At 35.1% G+C, this 21,631-nt stretch overlaps 1 protein-coding gene and 1 long non-coding RNA gene across 2 annotated transcripts; one reads left to right on the top strand and one right to left on the bottom strand.

The window, feature by feature from the left end:
• Positions 1–9,860: 9,860 nt before the first annotated feature.
• LOC145125721 (uncharacterized) lies at positions 9,861–15,773 on the top strand. The gene is made up of 3 exons (XM_079061146.1): positions 9,861–11,228; positions 11,286–11,361; positions 14,998–15,773. The coding sequence occupies exons 1-3, from the start codon at positions 9,861–9,863 to the stop codon at positions 15,771–15,773; spliced, it is 2,220 nt and encodes a 739-aa protein (XP_078917272.1).
• A 1,821-nt stretch (positions 15,774–17,594) lies between these two features.
• LOC145107851 (uncharacterized) lies at positions 17,595–19,605 on the bottom strand. The gene is made up of 2 exons (XR_013708002.1): positions 19,390–19,605; positions 17,595–18,022 (listed from the first exon to the last, which is right to left on the bottom strand). It is a non-coding gene; the product is annotated as an uncharacterized LOC145107851 (long non-coding RNA).
• Between the last annotated feature and the right edge of the window lie 2,026 nt (positions 19,606–21,631).

Below are 21,631 nucleotides of genomic sequence, written 5' to 3'. Positions count from 1 at the left end.
ACATATACATACACACAAACTATAAACGGTATAGTTTGGGAATTCAATGCAAGGTTATACATAAACATACACACAAACTATAAACGGTATAGTTTGGGAATTCAATACATGGTTATACATATACATACACACAAACTATAAACGGTATAGTTTGGGAATTCAATATATGGTCATACATATACATATACATACATCTTTTATGAATAAATATTTATAAAAAGGTTTTCTCGTATTATTACTTGTAATGTCGTTAATCTAGTTTGAGAGACACGTCTTTGGTTACAATTACATGTACTACTGGAAGCCTACCCTTATGATCCAGAACCTCCCCGAGGGAGAGCATGATTTTGTGTATAGATCTATACGGGACTGAAAATCCCGCACCTTGCTGCTAGCTACAGTAGGACCGACAGGTCTACGGGTGACAAAGTCATAAAGGATACTGGTGCCCGATTCACGCCATATCATGTCTAGTATGGTCATAACACTCTCAAATAGATAACAATGATATGTTTACGTAGTAATATACTTTACATGAACAATGATTATTTAGCATAAGTATGGATAAATACATGTTTTCTTTACGAGAAATAAAACTACTATACATACTGGTAATAACCAGGGTTTTCAAACAGAACATTTTATTCATACTAGTGATAGCCAAGGTCTTCTTTCAAAAAGGGATATTTACGTTCAAATTAGTGTTATACAATTAATCTGGAGTTAAATAAACATTCAAACAAACACTTACGGAACCTTATAATTAAATCACATGTTAGCAAATATTGGATTTTGTTGGAAACATACAAACATTTTCACTGATTCATTAACAGGTTTTTATTACAAAAAGATGCTTATGAACTCACCAGCTTATGCTGACACTCTTTTCAAAACTGCTTGTATTCTCAGGAAATCATTACACAGGTACCTCGACTAACTTTTGAGAAAACGGAGCCTATAGAGTCTCGTCTTTTACTTTTGTTATACTTTCGGACGTATAAAAATATAAAGCAAACTGATGTAAACACTTATTATATATATTTAATGTAATGGTTGTGTTTACTTTGATTACTATGATGCAATTGTTGTGATACTATACATGACGTCATCCGCCCCCGAACGTTTTCACCGTTTCGGTTTGGGGGTGTGACAGATCTTTCAACCCAACATCAAACAATATCTTTAAAATCCACATATTTTCACAGGAAATTACACCAAGTGCTCTATACTTTGATTCAGTAGAGGACCGAGAAATTGTATATTGTTTTTTACTTTCCAAGATTCAATAGTGTCACCGAGAAAAACAACATAACCTGTAACTGATCTTCTAGATACGAAACACTTAGACCAATTAGCATCAATAACAATTTTTAAATTCAAATTACTCTTTGTAACAACAAAACCCCTTCCAGGATTTAACTTCAAATATCTAAGTAACCTTATTGCAATATTAAAATGAGATTTCCTTGGCGAATGCATAAATTGACTTAACACCTGTACAACATATGAAATATTTGGACGAATATTGGTCAAATAAATGAGCTTTCCAATTAATTTTTGATAAAGAACAACATTCTGAATAAGCACATCATCAACATCAATCCCTTCTCCTCTAATTACAACATACAACATTACAATCCAAAGGAGTTTTAACTGGTTTATAGCCTAACATTCCAAATTCATGTAAAAATTTGATACAATATTTCCTTTGACACCTTTATTTATGTCTATAACTTCAATACCTAAAAAAAATTTAATTTTCCCAAATCTTTGATCAAAAACTTGGTTTTCAAAAAACTTTTTACTTTTGTTAATTTCTTCATCACAATTTCCACTCAAAATAATGTCATCAACATCTACAAGTAATATAACAATATAACCATTAGAAGTTTTAACAAATAGTGAAAAATCATTCATACTTTGAACAAATCAAGACTCAAGTAAAAAACCACATAACTTTCACCCGATCGGCGCCAACGTGCCTTGCTTTGATCGAGTTCCAGAGGACTTTAGCTGATTCGACATCTCCCAATTGCATAATCAACGATTCTGGTATTGCTTGGTACAACAATCCAGTTGCCAGGTATTTTTTTTCTTTATTATCGTCTGTTCCTGGATCAATCGTTGTCCAAGCTTTGTGAATTCTGAGCACTACTTTCATCCTTAGTGCCCAGACGATATAGTTGGTGGAAGCAAGCATCGGACATGCGACTGTGGTTGTCCCAACCTCCTTCACTCTCACCGGAGGAAGCCCTGCACCATCTTCTACGTCTGACATATTGACCTAACTCGGCAATAGGTAAACAACTCGATCTCACAACTTCTTAACTCAAGCTATGATACCAATTCAAGTCAAGAATGTATAACACAAATAATTAATCAAACTATCTCTTTGATTAAATGAGAAAAAACTCAAAACTCAATTTGTAAATATAATCTCTCTTAACCCTACACGACTAAACAACATGTATATATAAGTTCTAATTACCAACTTGTGAATTAGAATATGGAAAATAGGAACCGACTTGAACACAGTTTCCTAAAACTAGGTTGCCTTAAATTGAATTGCTTCGTCTCCAAGTCCTACTTGTCATAGGATTCCAACATTCAAGGTGGGGTTTCATGGTAGAAATGGTGGATGAGAAAGATAGCTAGATTAATGCAAAAATCATGAGAACAGTGGCAACCATGCAATTACATTTTAGACTTTTCTTCAATCACATAAACCAAATCAACAAAAGATCGAATATATATAAAGTAATCAAAATGACATGACGACTTACATCATATTCCTTACATTCGTATTAACTAAACTCAAAAACAATTCATATTGTTTTCACCTATCTTTCAGAATTCACATGATTAATTTAGAGTAGTTCAGTTATCCATATTTACTAAATGCATCTATTTTGAATTCAGCCAACCGTGTACTGTTACTATAGCCTCTCTTTCTCAAGAAGTTTCACATGAAGGATGAGACCTTGAAGATTCCCCCTTACCCTATGATAAATAAATGAAAAGTAAGAAAACTCACACGAATGTTCCTCTAATTCACTCAAACCTAGGCTCTGATACCAACTTGTAACGACCATAAAACTCGACCAATTTAAAACATTTTATTTCATTTCAAAACCATTAACTTCATACATCTTGTTTTCAAAATAGTTTAAACATCAGAGTATCCCCATAACCATATCACATAAATCATAAAACATGAGGAGCGGTACGATCACGCCTTCGCCTTGCCACGATCTCCTGAAGTACCTGAAACAATAAACTGCAACTGTAAGCCCGAAAGCTTAGTGAGTTCCCCCAAAATACCAACCACATATAACCATACTCATATCATATCTCAAAACAGAACAACCATGCATATCGAGTCTACAGTATGACTGGTCCGCCCGCATCGGGCCTTCAGTCCATCTGGTCCACTCTCCGAGTGTAGCCATGTATATCGAGTCTACAGTGTGATTGGTATGCCCGCACCGGGCTTTCAATTCACCTTGTCCACTCTCTGAGTCGACAGTATGACTGGTCCGCCCGCACCGGGCCTACATTCAGCCTGGTCCACTCTCCGAGCCTTGGCACGTCTGGACCGCCCTCTTGGGGCCTTCAGCATTTCCGGACCGCTCGTTGGGCCTTCGGTCTATCCGGTCCGCCCTGGGTATGTTGGCCTACAGCACAAAGCAGGACCCGCCTCAACCCAACCCCAGTCAAACAACCATGTGCACATATAACGGATAATCACATAACAGTCCAAAGACAAACAAACCGATCTGGCAGATCATATATCATAGCAACATCCTAACCAGGATACTGACCTAACCGGTCACTAACATAGCATTACCCTATATACCAGGATACCGACCTTAACCAGGTCACTAACATAATACCATCCTCACTACCAGGATGCAGGTCTAGCAAAGCAATACATATCAAACAAGTACACGGATTCCCATCCGATAAAGGGCTGGCCTTGGTGCCTTAGACCCTATTGATATAGTGAGGATAACTCACCTTGCAACTGCCGAACCTAATCACGAAAGCACAAACCCCAAGCACTGCCTCCAACTTCAACACCTATCATCATCAATGATCCAAAGTCATAAATATCTGAAAATTACCATAATACTCCTGAACGTCAAACTGGTCAAAGTCCCCTTCCTGATTGACCCTACTCATCGAGTTCCTAAACTCAGGAAATTCTCTTAACACGACTCAACTCGCCGAGTCACTCCATGACTCGTCGAGTTCCACAATCTCCGAGTCCTAACCTGACCAACTCACTGAGTCACCACTCAACTCACTGCTCTGAGTCTAACCAGAAGAGGTTTGGGGGTTCTGTGTCGTAACTCGCCGAGTCCAAGAACAGACTAGCCGAGTCCATGGCAACCTTCATCAGACTCGCCGAGTTGTTCTTCCAACTCGTCGAGTCCAAGCTCATCATCACATGACTCGCCAAGTCATCCATGCGACTCGTCGAGTCACTACGCGACTTAATGCCTGAAACCCTGGCCCAACTCGCCGAGTCATCTCCCAGACTCGCCGAGTTCATACGTGCATTCCCATATTCGAGAGGTACAGAGCTACTCCTTTGCTCCAAACAATAGATCTGGGTCCCTAGAGTGCATTAGCAACATAAAGTTGCTACTTTTACGTGCTTCATGTCCCATAATTCCAAAAACCAAGCTAGAAAGGAACTTAACTCATGGGGAATGGCTTTTGCATAGCAACTAAAAGGGCTTTCTGCATGTTTGATCCAAATAGAACTCAGATCTGGAGTTTCAACTCTAGATCTAACTCATGCACTAAGATCTCATCATATTATCTCCAAACAAACCCAAAACTCCATGAAAGAGGGATCTAGAAAGGAGAAGGCCAAGGATAACGATCCATTACCTCCAAAACGACCTCCCACTGAAGAATAAACCGAATCTCCACAAATCTCCTTGATCCAAGCTCCTTGATCTTCAAGATCTCTTTACAAATTACTTATCCAAGCTCCAATTGCTTCTCAAGGACTCTCACACACGAATCTAGGGTTTCTGGATCTCAAAGGGTGCTAAGGGGGCTGAGGGGAGGACATTAAGTCCTTTAAATAGGATGCAAACCCTAAGATTAGGGTTTTCCTCTTCCAACACTGACTCGTCGAGTCCAGCCGCCGACTCGACGAGTCAGGCCACTTAATCACGTGCCCGACACTCGCTTCGACTCGACGAGTCAAGAGACCTACTCGTCGAGTCCCTTCCTTAATTTTCACATACCACCCCTCAACTTTTTGCTTCTGAACTTGGGATGTTACAGGACCTTTAGAAGATATAACTAAGTTGACGGGGGACATTTCTGGATCAAATACAATTTTTTTCTAGAAAAGGTTTATGTACATTATAGAGCAGCAGATCTCTTAATGTACGTGGAGGATACTCGACCGACTTCAATTTTTGACAATTTCTCATACTAAGTATCTCAAGCCTAGGAAGAGTTCTCACACAATTGGGCAGAGCTTTGATAGGATTGCTATCTAAATATAACTCCTTTAACATGGATAGGCAACTAAAGTCCATGGGAAATGATTCAGTGGACAAATTATTAATTGCCAGTGACATCCTTACTAGTAAAAACCTAGCAGGGAACTTTAAACCATTTGGTATAGCACCCACAAAGGCAGAGTAAGAGGTTGTTGTGGTTATACCAATGCTTTTGTTAGCCTTGCACGTTTGCAGTGTATCCATATCTCTATCCTCGGGTTGAGATTCACCAAGACTACAACCATCTAGCAACACTGTTTTCACCATCTTTAACATACCTATAATTCTTGGGAGTTTTTCAAGCTTCTTGTAATAGCTCAAATCGATGAGTACAAGTTCTACACATTGCTCAATTGTTTCACAGACCTCACAAAAACTAATGCAGCTTCTAACTATTAACCTCTCAAGTGCAGGGAGTTGGTCAAAGTCACCAAGACTACGAAGTTGTTTACAAAAACTTAAATTAAGAATCTTCAATGATCTAAGCAAAATTTTGTCTTTTAAGAACGATCCATCCAACTGCAGAAATGGAAATAAGTTAGAAAAAAGTAGCGAAGTTCATCAACTCAACATGGATGAATAATAAATGAAGATAAGTTACCTTTTGCCTCTTCTCAAGCCATTGTCGATTATTACAACAACTGAAAAATGATTCAATATTGCTATATGACATGTCAAGAGAAACAAGATACTCCATAGGTAAGTCTAAAGGTATAGACTTTAAACGGAACCCATGCATACACAAGCATCTTAATTCCTCAGGAAAGTTCTCATAAGACCCTTTTATGTGTACATAATTGAGCTGTAGTAGCATCAGACAATCCATGTTGCTTAATGTATCTATTTTCAGCTCATACGATGCACTCAACTTCTCTTCCTCAAGCATGCGCATGTCAAGGGAAAGGCCTAGAATATTTCCTTTACCCTAAGAAGAAACAAAATAATATAAATAAATAATAAATAAATAATAAAAATAAATAATAAATAAAAACTTAAAAAATTAGGTAATACATAATATTTTGGACATGCCCGCCGCTGAAAGCATAGATGGCCTCTTACCTTTTTCGTTTTAACACTCTGAATGACTCGTCATGACGCCACAATAAACTTCGCTTCCATGTCTTGGCAAGTGATTCCTGAGATACTTCGAATCTTCCCATCTCTAGAACCAGCTGATGCATCTCCAATTTATTATTCCATCCGATACTAAGAAGGAATCTGTCGAGGAGATTCGGGATTCCAGATCGTATATTTATATTACATGCGTTTAATATTGTTTCAGTAACATCTATATCTATTCCAACAAAAAAACAAGCAATATACTTAAACAAGTCCTTATCATTTTTGGATGGCAAAGACTTAAAGCTCATTCTCAAGACATTATTTACATAAGAATATGTTTCTTTCTTTAGCCCTTCTATGCATCCTTCCCAATAAGTTACATCTCGATCATATAGAGATTTGCCCAATACTTCAAGATCCAATGGATGTCCTTGACAATACTTCACAAGCTTATATGACACATCTTTGTAACCTTTCTTGGGATAGTTGCATTTGAATGCATGGAAACACAAAAGATGCCATGATTCAGTCCCATGTAAGCCTTGAAGCACGAGCTCTTTATGCTTGGGTTCAATGTTTGTTTTGAATAGTGCACACCTCTCTGTCAAACATGCTTTCTTTGTTGTTATAATGATTTTGCTTCCAGGATGAAAATCTTTGCTTCCCAGTAGCGCATCCAACTGATCAAGCGTACTAATATCATCAAGAACAAGAAAGACCTTTTTACGGGCTACTACACTCTCTATCTTTGAGGTCTATGCTGAAGCATCATCAACTTTAATTGAACTTGTTTTTGAAATGTCACTGCACAAATGTTCTTGTAAATCAGGCAACCCGTTAAACTTTCCATCACATGTCCTACTAATATCTTCAATACAACTACTTTTGTTGAATTCACAAGAATATAGCCCATAGACCTATTTGGCTAAAGATGTCTTCCCGATCCCACCCATACCCGAAATAGTGAGTATGTCTGCTGTGTGTGAGGATTCATCTTTCAACCATGAAGTTACAAAGTTAATGTACTAGTCCATCCCAATAAGCAGTGGTCGAGCAATCCTTAAGTGTACATGTAATCTACGGTGGATGTCCTTCACAATTTCTTCAATAAACTCCGTCTCTAACCTGAAATCTAATATTATAAGAACCACAAAACTAACAAACTAGATTTGGAGATTTAATTTGTCCAAAGATCCAAAATCAAAATTAAATCATAGCTATTAATTTTAATCAAGTCCTTCACATTAGAACCATGTTGTGTTTACACTTCTAAGTTCTAACCATACAAGTATTTAATGTGTAACGTCATAATTATTTATGTATAATAAGATAAAAGATGCCAATGTAATACCAGATTTCACTAATGGGCAACCTAACTTTACTACGTTTACACATGACCATCATAACTATCATTGTGGTGTGTTTGAAAATAAGTACATGTTATAGGTAATCTGTAACTAATTGAAGGTAAGATAAGTTATTTATCATTAAAAACACTATGATTTGAAGGTGGTATGGTATAAGTAATAGTAGATGCATAGCAAACCCTTTAAATCTTCTTTTTGTAATAGAGAACATAAAAAATAATTGAAATAGTTTGTCTAAATGAACTACCTTATGATGAAACACAAAATGCATAACAAGTGTGTGGAATTTATATCCCAATACATCAAATATATGTCTATTTAATGATTTTAAAAAATTTATTGAAATGCATTGGGAGAAGATGATACTAACATTCATGTGTTAATCAAACAAAATTGAAGGATTACGGAAATACGGGTAAGAAAGTGGTTACCTTCCTTTTATGTCATTTCCTTTTAAATTAGCAACATCTACAAGTTCTTTATTCCATTGGTATATCTTTTGAGCCAATTGACTTCTTTTATTTTCATATATATCTTCATCCATTTTCTGTTTATGCTTAGCCATTGCATCTCCAAAGCTACTTTTTTGCTTCCTGACATGGGTGGGCTCCACATGATAAAAAATTGGGACAACAATATGGTTGGATGTGTTACGCTGCTCAAGGATCAACACCAATTCATCCATACACCATTTTGAAGAAGCGTAATGTTGAGAAAAGTAAAGGTTTTAATATCAAACTTAAACATTAATTTATAAAGGATTCAGGGTAAGTATTGTATTTTATATACTTGTGTGGGTGTTTTATGAAAAGTGTGCAGGTTATGTCGGGTTTATACGCGGGTTATAATCCGGGTTATGGATGTATCCATGGTGTTAGTGACCCGGGTATATATTTGGTAGCTGGAGACTGTTTGTCTCATTCACATCAATATATTTTACAGAGTTCTCTTTCTCTCGTTCTTTAATCATCAGTTTAGGTTTTGTTCATGTTGAAGAGTTAGTTCTAGATTTACAGATTCAGTTGTAATTTGTTTGATGTATAAACCATCTGTTTCATAGTGAATGATTTATGTAGTAAGGTTTGAGTTGTTCATATGAAAGTGAGTGATTTATGTAGTAAGGTTTGAGTTGTAATTTGTTTGATGTATAAACCATCTGTTTCATAGTGAATGAAATGATGAAGTTGGGAAATAGTTGGGTTGTTTAGATTTTTTAGATGGTATGAGAGCAAGGTTTCGTTCTTCTTCTTACAACGCTCAACGAGTTCGTTCATCACTTGATTGTCAGGTATCTTCTGCTTCTTTTACGTTTTTTGTTTTGAATCAATTTGTTGTTGATAGATCTAAGTGTTCCTCTGAACTCTTATATTATTTAGCCATAAACTGTTGATCGTTCGATCTGATTTTGGGTTTATTCCTGTGAAGTCAATTCGAACTTGTTCTTTGTTCCGTTATTTCTAGATCCTGGTACTGCGAGACTTGTTTGTGTGATCGCAGGTATCTACTGTGGGTTTCTTGTGTTCTGTGACTTTTGTATCTCCTGTGGATCGTCATTGATTGGAAAAACCTAATCGATTAATCTTCTTATCTGAAATAACTCTCTAGGGTCGGATTTTATCACGAAAAACCCTAGTAGGGAACGGATAAGGATAGTCGATTCCTTCGTCTGTTATCTTCACCACTGTGAGAAATCTCTTGTTCCTTTCTTCCTCTTTTTGATATCTTTTTTGGAAGATCCTGGTGTCATGTGTACACCAGTTACTTTTCTTGTTCCTTTTTGCTTGATTAGTTCCTTCTATACTGGTTGTCTTGGGCCCCGACATATGTGGTGACCATCTGGACTTAATATCAGTACAAAAGTGAGTTCTTGTTTTCTTTCTATGTTTTGTATTGTGTTTTGTATATGTCTGGTGATTCTACTGATCCACCTGGTGGAAGTGGAAAGGATGATCAAATCAATTTTGATGATCCTCTTTACATTCATCTATCTTACAATGCTGTTACATCAATTATTACAACAAAATTAACTGGAAATGAAAACTTTAGACTATGGAGAAGTTCTATTTCTAGAGCTCTTAAGGCCAGGAATAAAGTTGGTTTTGTAGATGGAACTTTTAAGAAAAGTAAGGTTGATGATTCCAAACAGTCTAAATGGGATAGGGCCAATGATGTTGTTTGCTCTTGGCTCTTGTCTTCCATTTCTGAATCCATTTATCAAAGTCAAGCTTATTCTGAGATTGCAGAAGAAATTTGGGAAAATCTTTTTGAAACCTATAATAAATCTGATGGGTCAGTTGTGTTTAACATTCACCAACAAATTAATTCTCTTAAACAAAATGGTGTGTCTCTGTCAGATTACTTCAATAAGCTTGATTCTTTGTGGAAGGAATTTGATGGTCTTACTAGCTTAACTAAGTGTACTTGTGATGCTTCTGTTAAACTTAAAGATCATTCTAATCTCATGAAGCTTATGCAGTTTTTATCTGGTCTAGATGAATCTTACAATCAAGTCAAAAGTCACATTTTATTAATGGACCCTTTACCTAATGTAAAAATTGCTTTCTCTATTGTGTCAAGGGAAGAATCCCTTCAAAGGAATGGATCCTTGTCTTCTTTTCAGTCATCTCAATCTGTGACAAAGACTCAGTCCACTGCTTTTAATAGCAGAATTAATAACAGATCTAATGCTAAAAATAAGGGTCAAATTGTTCAATGTAAGAATTGTGGTATTAAAGGACATACTATAGAGAAGTGTTATAAGTTGATTGGATATTCCAAGGACTTTAAACCAAGAAATGAAAATAGTAATCAGAATAATTTTGTGAAAATTTTTTCTGCTAATTCTTCTACTACTTCTTCTGGAAATGGAAGTACTTCTAATTTTCCTGTTTCTAATGGGGATTCTGAGTTTCATCAACTCACTAAGGATCAATATGTCAAGTTTTTGCAACTAATTGGTGATAGACATGTCAATGAAGAGTCATCTGTCCGTGCTAATATGGCAGGTACTTGTTTATTTCAAGCTTTTAATGCTTCTGTTAATTCACCTAAATGGATTGTTGACTCAGGAGCTAATCAACATATGATTGCTTCTGAGTCACTTCTTCATGATACTTTGGATGTATCAAAATTAGATTTAGTAGTTAGTCATCCTAATGGTACATCTGCTAAAATTGTGAAAATTGGTAATCTGAATTTGTCTGATTCTTTAACCCTGTTTGATGTATTTGTTGTTCCTGATTTCAATGTGAATTTACTGTCAGTTCATAAGGTTTGCAAATATAGTAATTGTGAAGTTGTGTTTAATGAACAAAGTTGTAAAATTCAGGGTTTACAGTCAAAGGTGATGGTGGGGAATGGTAAAGAGTCTGGGGGTCTCTATTACATAAATAGTGTACCTTCAGGTATTTCTTCTAGTCTGTCTAAGTCCTCTTCTGTTTGTTGTGTGTCCAAACTAACTTGGAACCATAGGCTTGGTCACCCTTCTGATCAAGCTTTGGGTGTTTTAAAAACCAAACTTCGAATTGGTAATGAAAGTCTTCGTCCATGTGATGTTTGTCATAAAGCTAAACAAACTAGAGAACCCTTTCCTGTTAGTCAACACTCTACTTCTAAACTTGGTGAGTTGATTCATCTAGATGTTTGGGGTCCCTATAGGGTGACAACTGTTGAAGGATTCAGATATTTTTTTAACCATTGTGGATGATTATACTAGGGCTACTTGGGTCTATCTGTTGAGGTCCAAAGATGAAGTTTATGATTGTATTGTTGTTTTCTTTAATATCCTTCTTGATCAATTTTGTGTTAAAATTAAAACTGTTAGGTCAGATAATGGGACTGAATTTTTAAATAACAGGATGAAATTTTTAATTGAGTCAAAAGGAATTTTGCATCAAACTTCTTGTGTTCATACTCCACAACAAAATGGGGTTGTGGAGAGAAAACACAGACACATTTTGAATGTTGCTAGGTCCCTTATGTTTCAGTCTACTATCCTACTTAAATATTGGGGAGATGCAGTTTTAACCTCAGTTTTTTAATCAATAGAACTCCTACTTCTGTTTTAAATGGTGCTTCTCCTCATGAACTTGTTTATAATAGTGTTCCAGTTTTTGATAAACTTAGAGTGTGTGACAACCGTCAAATTTCGGTCAAGTCAAAGTCAAACAAAGTCAACAATTTAAACCGGTCAACTCCATTAACCCTTGTATGTTAGGGTTTATGTTATGTAATCACTGTACAATTCGCTATTTTAATGAGAAAACCTCATTTGGAAAATTCATGTGTTTGATTTTCCTTGGCCTTAACAGTGCTAAACAACGAACAAAAGCGATAAAACACTATTGCACAATCATCGGGATTGTGTAGGACACTAAATCATGGCTTAACGGGGGTTATGGACCTTACGTTGCGAAGCCGGACACTCAAAAATATCACAAACGAAACCTCTCTCAATCTCTTTCCCTCAATCTCTCTCTATTAAAATCTCTCCCAAATCTCTCCCGAATCTCTCTCAAATCTCTCTCAAAAGTTCCTTTAACTTTTTGTAATCATTCGGGTCATCTCGACCCTTAACCGGGTCAAAAATCGCTTGAAACGGGGTAAAAACGGGTGAAATAGCCTTAAGGACCCGAAACCCACTCTACAGGACCGAAGCCTCGGCCCAAGCCCTGCTGAACCAAAGCCTCGGCCTTAGCTGCTGAACCGAAGCCTCGGCCTGAGCCTGCTGTCCGAAGCCTCACAGACGGGTCCATGCGAGAGGTCTCGCAGACAGCTCTTTCTTCCCCGGTTTTCGGCTACGACTTCGTTTTAGGCCCGTTTTTCATCATTTTAACGCGGGATTTTCACCGAAAACTTTATTTTTACAATTAGAACTCCATATTTCAGTAACCCCCACGTTTTAAGGGCCATTCATACCAATAATTAGTGGGTGAGGTGCTTGAGGTGGAAAGGTGACTTTACTTTACTTTATGACACATGCCACCACTCACACCCACTACATGGCCAACTCTTTCCCACTACATGACCAGCTCTTACCCACTACATGACCAACTCATATCCACTACATGACCAGCCCCACTCCTTGTCTAAGTATAAAAATCCATCACCTATCTTCATACTTTTTTCATTCTCTCATTTTCCTCCAAGGATCACACTCCAAATTCTCTCACCATTCTCTCTCAATTTCAAGACTTCCAAGGCTGATTATCAACTTTCTTCCACTCTTGGTAAGTATAATTCATTCTTATTATGATTATTACACATCCTTCCACTAAAAATCATAATAATCTTACACAAACATCGTCACCTTCATGTTAGGTTCTCGATTCGTCAAGGCATCTTCTAAGTGTTCTTGAGTTGAACACTTCTCTCCTCCAACATCCATCCTCTAATAACACATAAGGTGAGTTCATACCCCTACATTTTCATGTTTTTCTTAAGTTTTAAGGGGGGGGGGGATACAAGTTAAAACACCAAAAACACAACTAAACTCATTTAACAGTCTTCAACAGAAACGTTTAACTCCATTCACGGACTGTTTTGGTCAACTCAAACATTTTAGTTTTCAAAACTGTTTCAGGCGCATATAGTTCAGGTTCATACCTTTAAAATGACTACTTGCACATCTCCATATGATTTGTCTACAATTTATGGTGATTTTTACAAAACTGCCTATCATTTCAAGAACAAATCCGGACCAGTATGTGATTATGGACTTTTTCACATAAGTTGGATATCACTAAAAATCATGAGAAAATTTATGAACAAACTAGACATATTTTCTAAACTCACAGAATTTGCGGGTTTTGATTTAGACCTTTGATGATTTTTCTATAAATTTTCTAAGAACAGAAACAGAAATGTTATCATTAGAAAAATACCATCAATTTCATTTACACCTTGTAACTTGTTGAGCAAGGTGTATATCATTATGTAATCATATATTATTACATTATATGTCATTTTGTCTTGGTAATTAGATATACATCAGAAAACAAATGGATTTTTACCTTCACAAGTATGGTAAATAATTAATTTTTATAAACAAAGTTTACATCCATTATACACAAACATTTGGTAAGCTATGACAATTATAGTTTATGAACACTACTATTACCCTTGTTGTGATAAACAATAATAGGTATAGTTTATGATACATTTACATAACAAACTCATTACTAAAGGGTACATTTATACAAAAGGAGTTTTCATTACACTACACGTAAATTCGTTAATGACTTTTGTGAGACATTCGCTTCAATTTACAAATAAGTCCTGTATTATAACCAGAGTCTCCTCGAGGGAGAGTGTGATACTTGTGTATAGATCTATATTGGGTCTGACAAACCCACACCTAAGCTGCATGCAACAGCTAGACCGGCAGGTCTGGGGTGACAAATTTCATAACATTTCCGACGCCTGAAGAACATCGTTACATGCCAACTAGGTCATAGCATGGTTATAATAACTCACATGTGGTATTAACAAACATAGAATTTACGGGGATTTCATTAAAATCAAACGAGTTTATGTCAATTTAAACTTGCAATGTTTTACTATAAGTATGACAAATTACTTATACATTTCGGTCTTTGGGTTTTAATACTACATTTACATATTAAGGAAAATATTGGATTTTCTGGAACGAACATTACTTTTACAAGAAAAGGTTTCATAACTACATACAAAAGTTTATGAACTCACCAACTTAATTGTTGACACTCTTTCAAAACTACTTGTATTCTCAGGAAATCACTAAACAGGTAAACAAGTGCTTTTGAGGATGGGACGTTAAGGCGTCAAACATTTCATATTTTATCAACATAATGTAATTGATTCATAAACATGTAATTCATACAATGATGTAACTTTTTCAATTATATTTATGTTGGTTATGGTTACTTTGATCACTATTGAAATTGTTGTTATGATACTATACAATGAAGTCCTCCACCCCCGGACGTTTCCGCCATCCTTGGTTTGGGGGTGTGACAGAGTGTTTGGTTGTTTATGTTTTGCCACTAAATTGAATAATTCAGACAAATTTTCTGAAAGAGCTGATAAGTGTATTTTTCTTGGATATTCTTCTGATAAAAAGGGTTACAAAGTTCTTAGTCTTGACTCAAATCTTGTTTTTATTTCCAGGGATGTAAAGTTCTATGAGTCTGTGTTCCCTTTCAAGCTTAAATCTTCATCTTTGACTAATAGATCTAATATTCATATGAATCCAAATGATTTGTTTTCCTATGATGAGTCATTAAATTCTAGTTCTATTCTTGATAACACTAGGGTAGAAAACCTGGATAGCAACCATCAGTTGGATGGTGCTAATGCAGACCATGACTTGGATGAGACATGTCCCTCTGATGTCAGCAACCGGACTGGTGAGGCATATGTGCCTCCCACTGGTGAGATGTTTGCAGGTTCTTCTACATTGACTGAGGAAAATGTTTTAAATAATTCTGATCCTTCTGATAGTTTGTCAACTAGGGAAACTAGATCTGGACGTAGTATTCACATGCCAGTTAGATTTAGTGACTATGTTATTGAAGGAAAACATAAATATGGTATAGAAAGATCTGTTAACTATTCAGCTCTTGATAATGATACTTTTTGTTTTGTTTCAAGTCTTAATAAAACTATTGAACCAAAGAGTTATAGTGAGGCAGTCCTTGATCCAAATTGGATAAAGTCCATGAATGAGGAAATGGAGGCCCTTTATAGAAATAACAATTGGGAAATTACTAATCTTCCCAAAGATAGAAAAGTTGTCGATGGATATATAAGATTAAATATAAGTCTAATGGTGATATAGAAAGATATAAGGCCAGACTTGTTGCTAAAGGATATGATCAAAGGAAAGGAATAGATTATGAAGATACTTTCTCACCTATGGCCAAAATTGTAACAGTTAGAGTGGTTCTTTCTTTGGTTGTTCATAATTCTTGGCCTCTTTTTCAACTTGATATTAATAATGCGTTTTTGTATGGAAACTTATCTGAAAGTGTTTTTATGAGTCAACCTGAAGGGTATCATTCAAAGGTTGATACTAGAGTGTGTAGACTATTGAAATCTCTTTATGGACGTAAGCAGGCCCTAGAAAATGGAATGAGAAGTTGTGCTCTTCTCTTTCCAGCTTTGCATTCAAACAAAGTATGAATGATTATTCCTTGTTTGTTAGAATTTTTCAAGATTCTTTTCTAGTTCTTCTTGTTTATGTAGATGATATTATTTTAACTGGAAACAATGAAACTGAGTTAAATAATGTCAAAAATTTTCTTAAAGCATAGTTTTTAATAAAGGATCTTGGTGATTTGAAGTATTTTCTTGGTATTGAAGTTTTAAGAACTGATAATTGTATCAGTCTTAATCAAAGAAAATATTGTATGGAGTTACTCCATGAATTTGGAATGCTTGCATGCAAACTTGTTAAAACTCCTTTAGAATCCAATCTTGTTATTAAAAGAGAATCAGATCTGGATAAATCAGATTATTTGGTTGATATAACTGAATATCAAAAGCTTATTGGAAAGTTGATTTATCTAACTATTACAAGGCCTGATATTTCGTATGATGTTCAGCTGTTAAGTCAGTACATGCATAGGCCCTACAAGTCTCATGTTAATATTGCTTTCAGATTATTGATGTATTTGAAAAATGGTCCAGGTATGGGTATTCATCTAATTAAAACAAATTCATTTGATTTAGTTGGTTTTGTTGATGCTGACCGGGCTAAATGATTATTTAGCCGTAGGTCAGTAACAGGTTATCGTGTGTATATAGGAGGGTCACTGGTCTCTTGGAAGAGCAAGAAACAGAGTACTGTTTCTCGCTCCTCCACAGAGTCTGAATATAGGGCTCTAGGCAACATAACCTGTGAAGTTATATGGATTTTAAAATTGCTTTTTGATTTGAATATAAAACCAAAGTTACCTGTAAATATTTTTTGTGATAATGAGTCGGCAATTAAGCTTGCTTTGAATCCTGTCTTTCATGAAAGAACAAAACACTTTGAAATTGATCTACATTTTGTAAGAGAAAAAATTGAAAATGGAATATTAAAAGTTAATAAAATTTTGTCTTCAGAACAAAATACAGATATTTTGACCAAGTCTCTTGGTAGTAAGTCAACATGAATATATTGTGAACAGACTTAATATGGTTAATGTTTTTAAAAGTAAATAAAAATTGTTTTCTGAAATTAATGTATAGTTTGAGGGGGGATGTTGAGAAAAGTAAAGGTTTTAATATCAAACTTAAACATTAATTTATAAAGGATTCAGGGTAAGTATTGTATTTTATATACTTGTGTGGGTGTTTTATGAAAAGTGTGCAGGTTATGTCGGGTTTATACGCGGGTTATAATCTGGGTTATGGATGTATCCATGGTGTTAGTGACCCGGGTATATATTTGGTAGCTGGAGACTGTTTGTCTCATTCACATCAAGATATTTTGCAGAGTTCTCTTTCTCTCGTTCTTTAATCATCAGTTTAGGGTTTGTTCATGTTGAAGAGTTAGTTCAAGATTTACATATTCAGTTGTTCATATGAGAGTGAGTGATTTATGTAGTAAGGTTCGAGTTGTAATTTATTTGATGTATAAACCATTTGTTTCATAGTGAATGAAATGATGAAGTTCGGAAATAGTTGAGTTGTTTAGATTTTTTAGAATTCTCAGACAACACGATAATAGAAGCTCGAGATGCCTTAATTGCACTATCTAATTCCGGTTTAAGATCTTCCCCTGTTTCAATCTCTTCATCATCAAGGAAGGTATTGATATTGGCATCAATGAGGGCCTTATGAAGGCGATCAGTGAAACTTTGACGAGTGTCAACACCTCTAAAACTTAAAAATACATCATATCTATGATCATCAGTTGATGAACTATGTCCATGAGTTGATGGAATATGGCCACTAGTTGACGAAGAAAATGAAGATCCTTCTGAGAGGAGTTCAGAGAGAATAACCATTATGAGTTATGGGTTGATGTGCCTTTGTGTATCTTAGTAAGCTCTGAAACTCTTCACTTGTGGTTCAATGTCAGGATCTGGTACATAGTGCCTGTACATAAAATCCAAATTATTAATATTTTGAAATATGCAACTTAAATCTCGTCAAATAATTTAAACTTTAATAATAGAAATACCTTTTAATTCTTCAAAATAAGACTTTAAGTGATTAAAATATAAACATATGCACCTATGAGTTTCAAGTTGGTTTTAAAGCTTTATACTGCATAATGTGTGTTTAAACACTTGATTTTAATTTTTGTGTTCAAAGGCTATTCTATATCTTAATTAGTGCTAGACTTGGTTGCTGTGGGTGCAAAAGATGTATGGGAATCACGCTTAGGCATCTAAACACTGGAAAAGGAACACAACAGAATAAACATTAATCGGTTGCTGCAGTGTTTGAAATACAAAGGAAGGTTGCTAAATCTCTGCAACAGCAATCTCTTGGCAGTAATATTTATGTTACAGGTTTTTGGATCCTTTAGCCAACACATATATAGCTAACTAAGTATTTATATAGAATATTCTTTCCCACATAAAAAGTATTGATATAGAATAACCATTACATTGCCATGAAAATAACAAACCAATTTATGCATTGAAACTACAACGCCTCTGTTTTAATTTGATTAGCCCACATAAAGATCCTTATTTGTCTAAGTAAAATCCATATGAATTTCAGTAAAGTAATCCTCAAACAAATCTACACCAAAATACCATTCATGAAATAACTACAAGATCCACTATTACCTCCCATGAAGGAAATTGCAAAACAAATAGGAAATTTCAACCTTCTACTATATATCAAATTGAAAATTCCTATATCACTGGATCTAGTATCAGCATACATCTTATCTAAAGTGTTTCAACTAACAATGATGGGCTTGTTCCAAATGATATGTTTTTGAAACCAACAAAACAAGCAATCCACTTTGCCCTTTCTAAGGGTTCAATTTCAAACTCAATGCTAGATGAAACTTCAAAGGTAAATGCACTCTATAGTCTATACACAACATATAGATATCATTAAGTTTTGACTTCAATTGTAAGAAAAACACTCATTAAGACAGTAGAATATTGAAGCCTATACATAATTAGTGTCTAGCTTACCGTTAAGGAGCAGATAACATCATTCAAAACGAATCAAAACTAAAAATCGTGTTATGAATTAGAAAATATAAAGGAATCGAGGAAGCAATTTTAAAGGATTGAAGAATTTCACAACATGCAATAAATTTTGTTCATCAGTCAGGACTTTAACTACAGTAGAAGGACTGTGTTAAGGGAATAACAAAATGATTATGATGGAAAAAAGTAAGTCACATGTTGATGAATTAAACCGGTTGATTATGATGTGATTTATGATTAATAAGATGAAATTGTCTAAGCACATGTGAAACTATAATAATTACTTGCCTACTGCAGGAAGACAAGGAGATCTGAAGCAGCGATGATAGAGGATGAACCAGCAGTGAAGAGGCTGAGAAAGATGATGACTGAAAACCACAGACCGAACGCGATTAAGTAAGCAGGGAAACGGCGAATCAATGACGAATTCGAAGTAAGGGAGACGACAAGAGAGTCAACGAGAATGTGGTGGTTTTCTTTTGCCGCCTCAAGTGTTGCTTCTTTTTCTTTTTTCCCTTTTCGACTTAATATATATATCTATTAGGATTTAGGACAACACAAATTCCAGGAAAGTGCTACAAAAATCCAAAGGATTACACCGAATTTCTTTCCAATTTATTATTATTATTATTTTTTTTTTGCCATTCAATTTTAAAAACATTTTAACATGGTTTAGAGAGGCATCCACTTATTACTTATCTAGTGGTTTGGTTTCAGTTTTATAGGAAACCGATCCTATATCCGAACCGACTGTAACATAAATAATATATAAATTATTAACTATAACTTAAATTGATTAATATGATAAATTATAATTTGCATTTAGTTGGTTTTTATTTAGTTCGTTTTAAACTGTTTTGGTGATTTTAGTATAAATGACAAAATGTAAAGGTTGGCATTAAAACTAGTTAGTTTAAATGCTATCCATGGTTTATTAGTTTTAGAAACAGTGAAAAAAAAACACTGGAGTGTCATTGCTAAATCAAAGTGTTTGGAATATTTCACTAAATGTGGCCTTACGACTCTTTTTGTAATAATTATTGAGAAAATGATACATTAACCCTACAATGTTTTGTGTATTTGTTCATTCAGTCCCCTAACTTATTTTCGTGTTTTTTGAGGAAATAAAATTATTTTTGTCGGGTATAATTGGTCATTCGGGACAAAATGAAGGGGTCACCCGGCTACCCCTTTGCCTCATAGATATTTGTTGACCAATTTTTCCTTAACCCACATTAACTTTGAATCCACAAGTGTAATGTCCGTGAATATTAGGGTTTAGACGTTTTAAGGATTATAAATTATATATATTCGTTTTATCAAATAATTAAATATTCGAATCGAATAATCGTAAATAAATAAGAATCATTCATATGCAATACGAGTTATATAAATAATACTTATATGTTGCATACATGTTTGGGCTTATAATATTTGTATAAAACATTATTATAAATGTAATGAATTGCAATAAATAAACGTCTAAAAATAAAATATTATTTACGATAAATAGTCTTGATGAAAGTTGCAATAGTCGCGATGACAATTTCATGGGTATAAAGAACACTCAAATCTGACTTCGTATGAAGAAGTTATGAATTTTCAAAATTTCACGTTCAACCCTATACGACGCAAAGTGCGTCATAAAAGATGAATCGGATATAGGTTGCTTATAAGCCTAAGTAATATAAATGAAAGTCATAGTAATCGAAATTACGAAAGTGTGCATATAAAGAACGTCTAAATCTTACTTCGTATAACGAAGTTATGATTTTTCGAAGTTTCGGTGCAACATAGTACAACAGTGTGCGACACAAAAATCGAAATTAAAATTGGTTGATTGTTTGCCATAACAATGTAAATGAGAGTTGAAGATCATGTAAATATGAATTTTTCAATATAGAGACAGTCGAGAACAGAGTTCGTATGAAGGAGTTATGATTTTTGCATTGATTTTAACAATGTAATCTCTATAAAATATGAATTTGAAATAGAGTAATAATTAGTTGTTAAGATCTAAAGGAAATGTGTAGTACTCAGAAATAAATACAGGTGGATATAAAGAACGTTGAAAGCGGAGCTCGTATGCGAAAGTTATGATTTTTCGAAAATTGTGAAGAAAATACTTGTTGAGGGTGACATGGTGGCACCGGAGTGCGCCATATGGCGAAGTGACATCCTCTTCTCCCAAACGACACGACGACGTAGACCAAACGAATGATGTCGCATGGCAAGAACTAAATAGGATCAACGCTTCAAAGAGCAACACCCTCTTATCCTTAGGTGCGACGCGCCCCCTCGAGCAGCCTATAAATAGTAGCAAAAATCAACTCATTTGCTCACACCTTACTTCAGATCTCTCCATCAAACTCTCTCCCAAATCTTTGGGATCCAAATTCTGAGTCTCAGGAATTTTAGCGTGGTGTGGCGGCATTGGCAATCCCGATGAGATGAAGCATTCGGAGTCGAAGTTCTGTGCGGGAAGTTTCCGACTTTTCGTCAGAAACTTTGTAAGTTAAGCTACACTTAC

This window comes from Lactuca virosa, chromosome 1 (assembly GCF_052849685.1).
Source record: "Lactuca virosa cultivar CGN04683 chromosome 1, Lactuca_virosa_CGN04683_v6, whole genome shotgun sequence".
NCBI classification, from domain to species: domain Eukaryota; kingdom Viridiplantae; phylum Streptophyta; class Magnoliopsida; order Asterales; family Asteraceae; genus Lactuca; species Lactuca virosa.
This window is presented reverse-complemented; position numbering and strand designations above follow the sequence as displayed.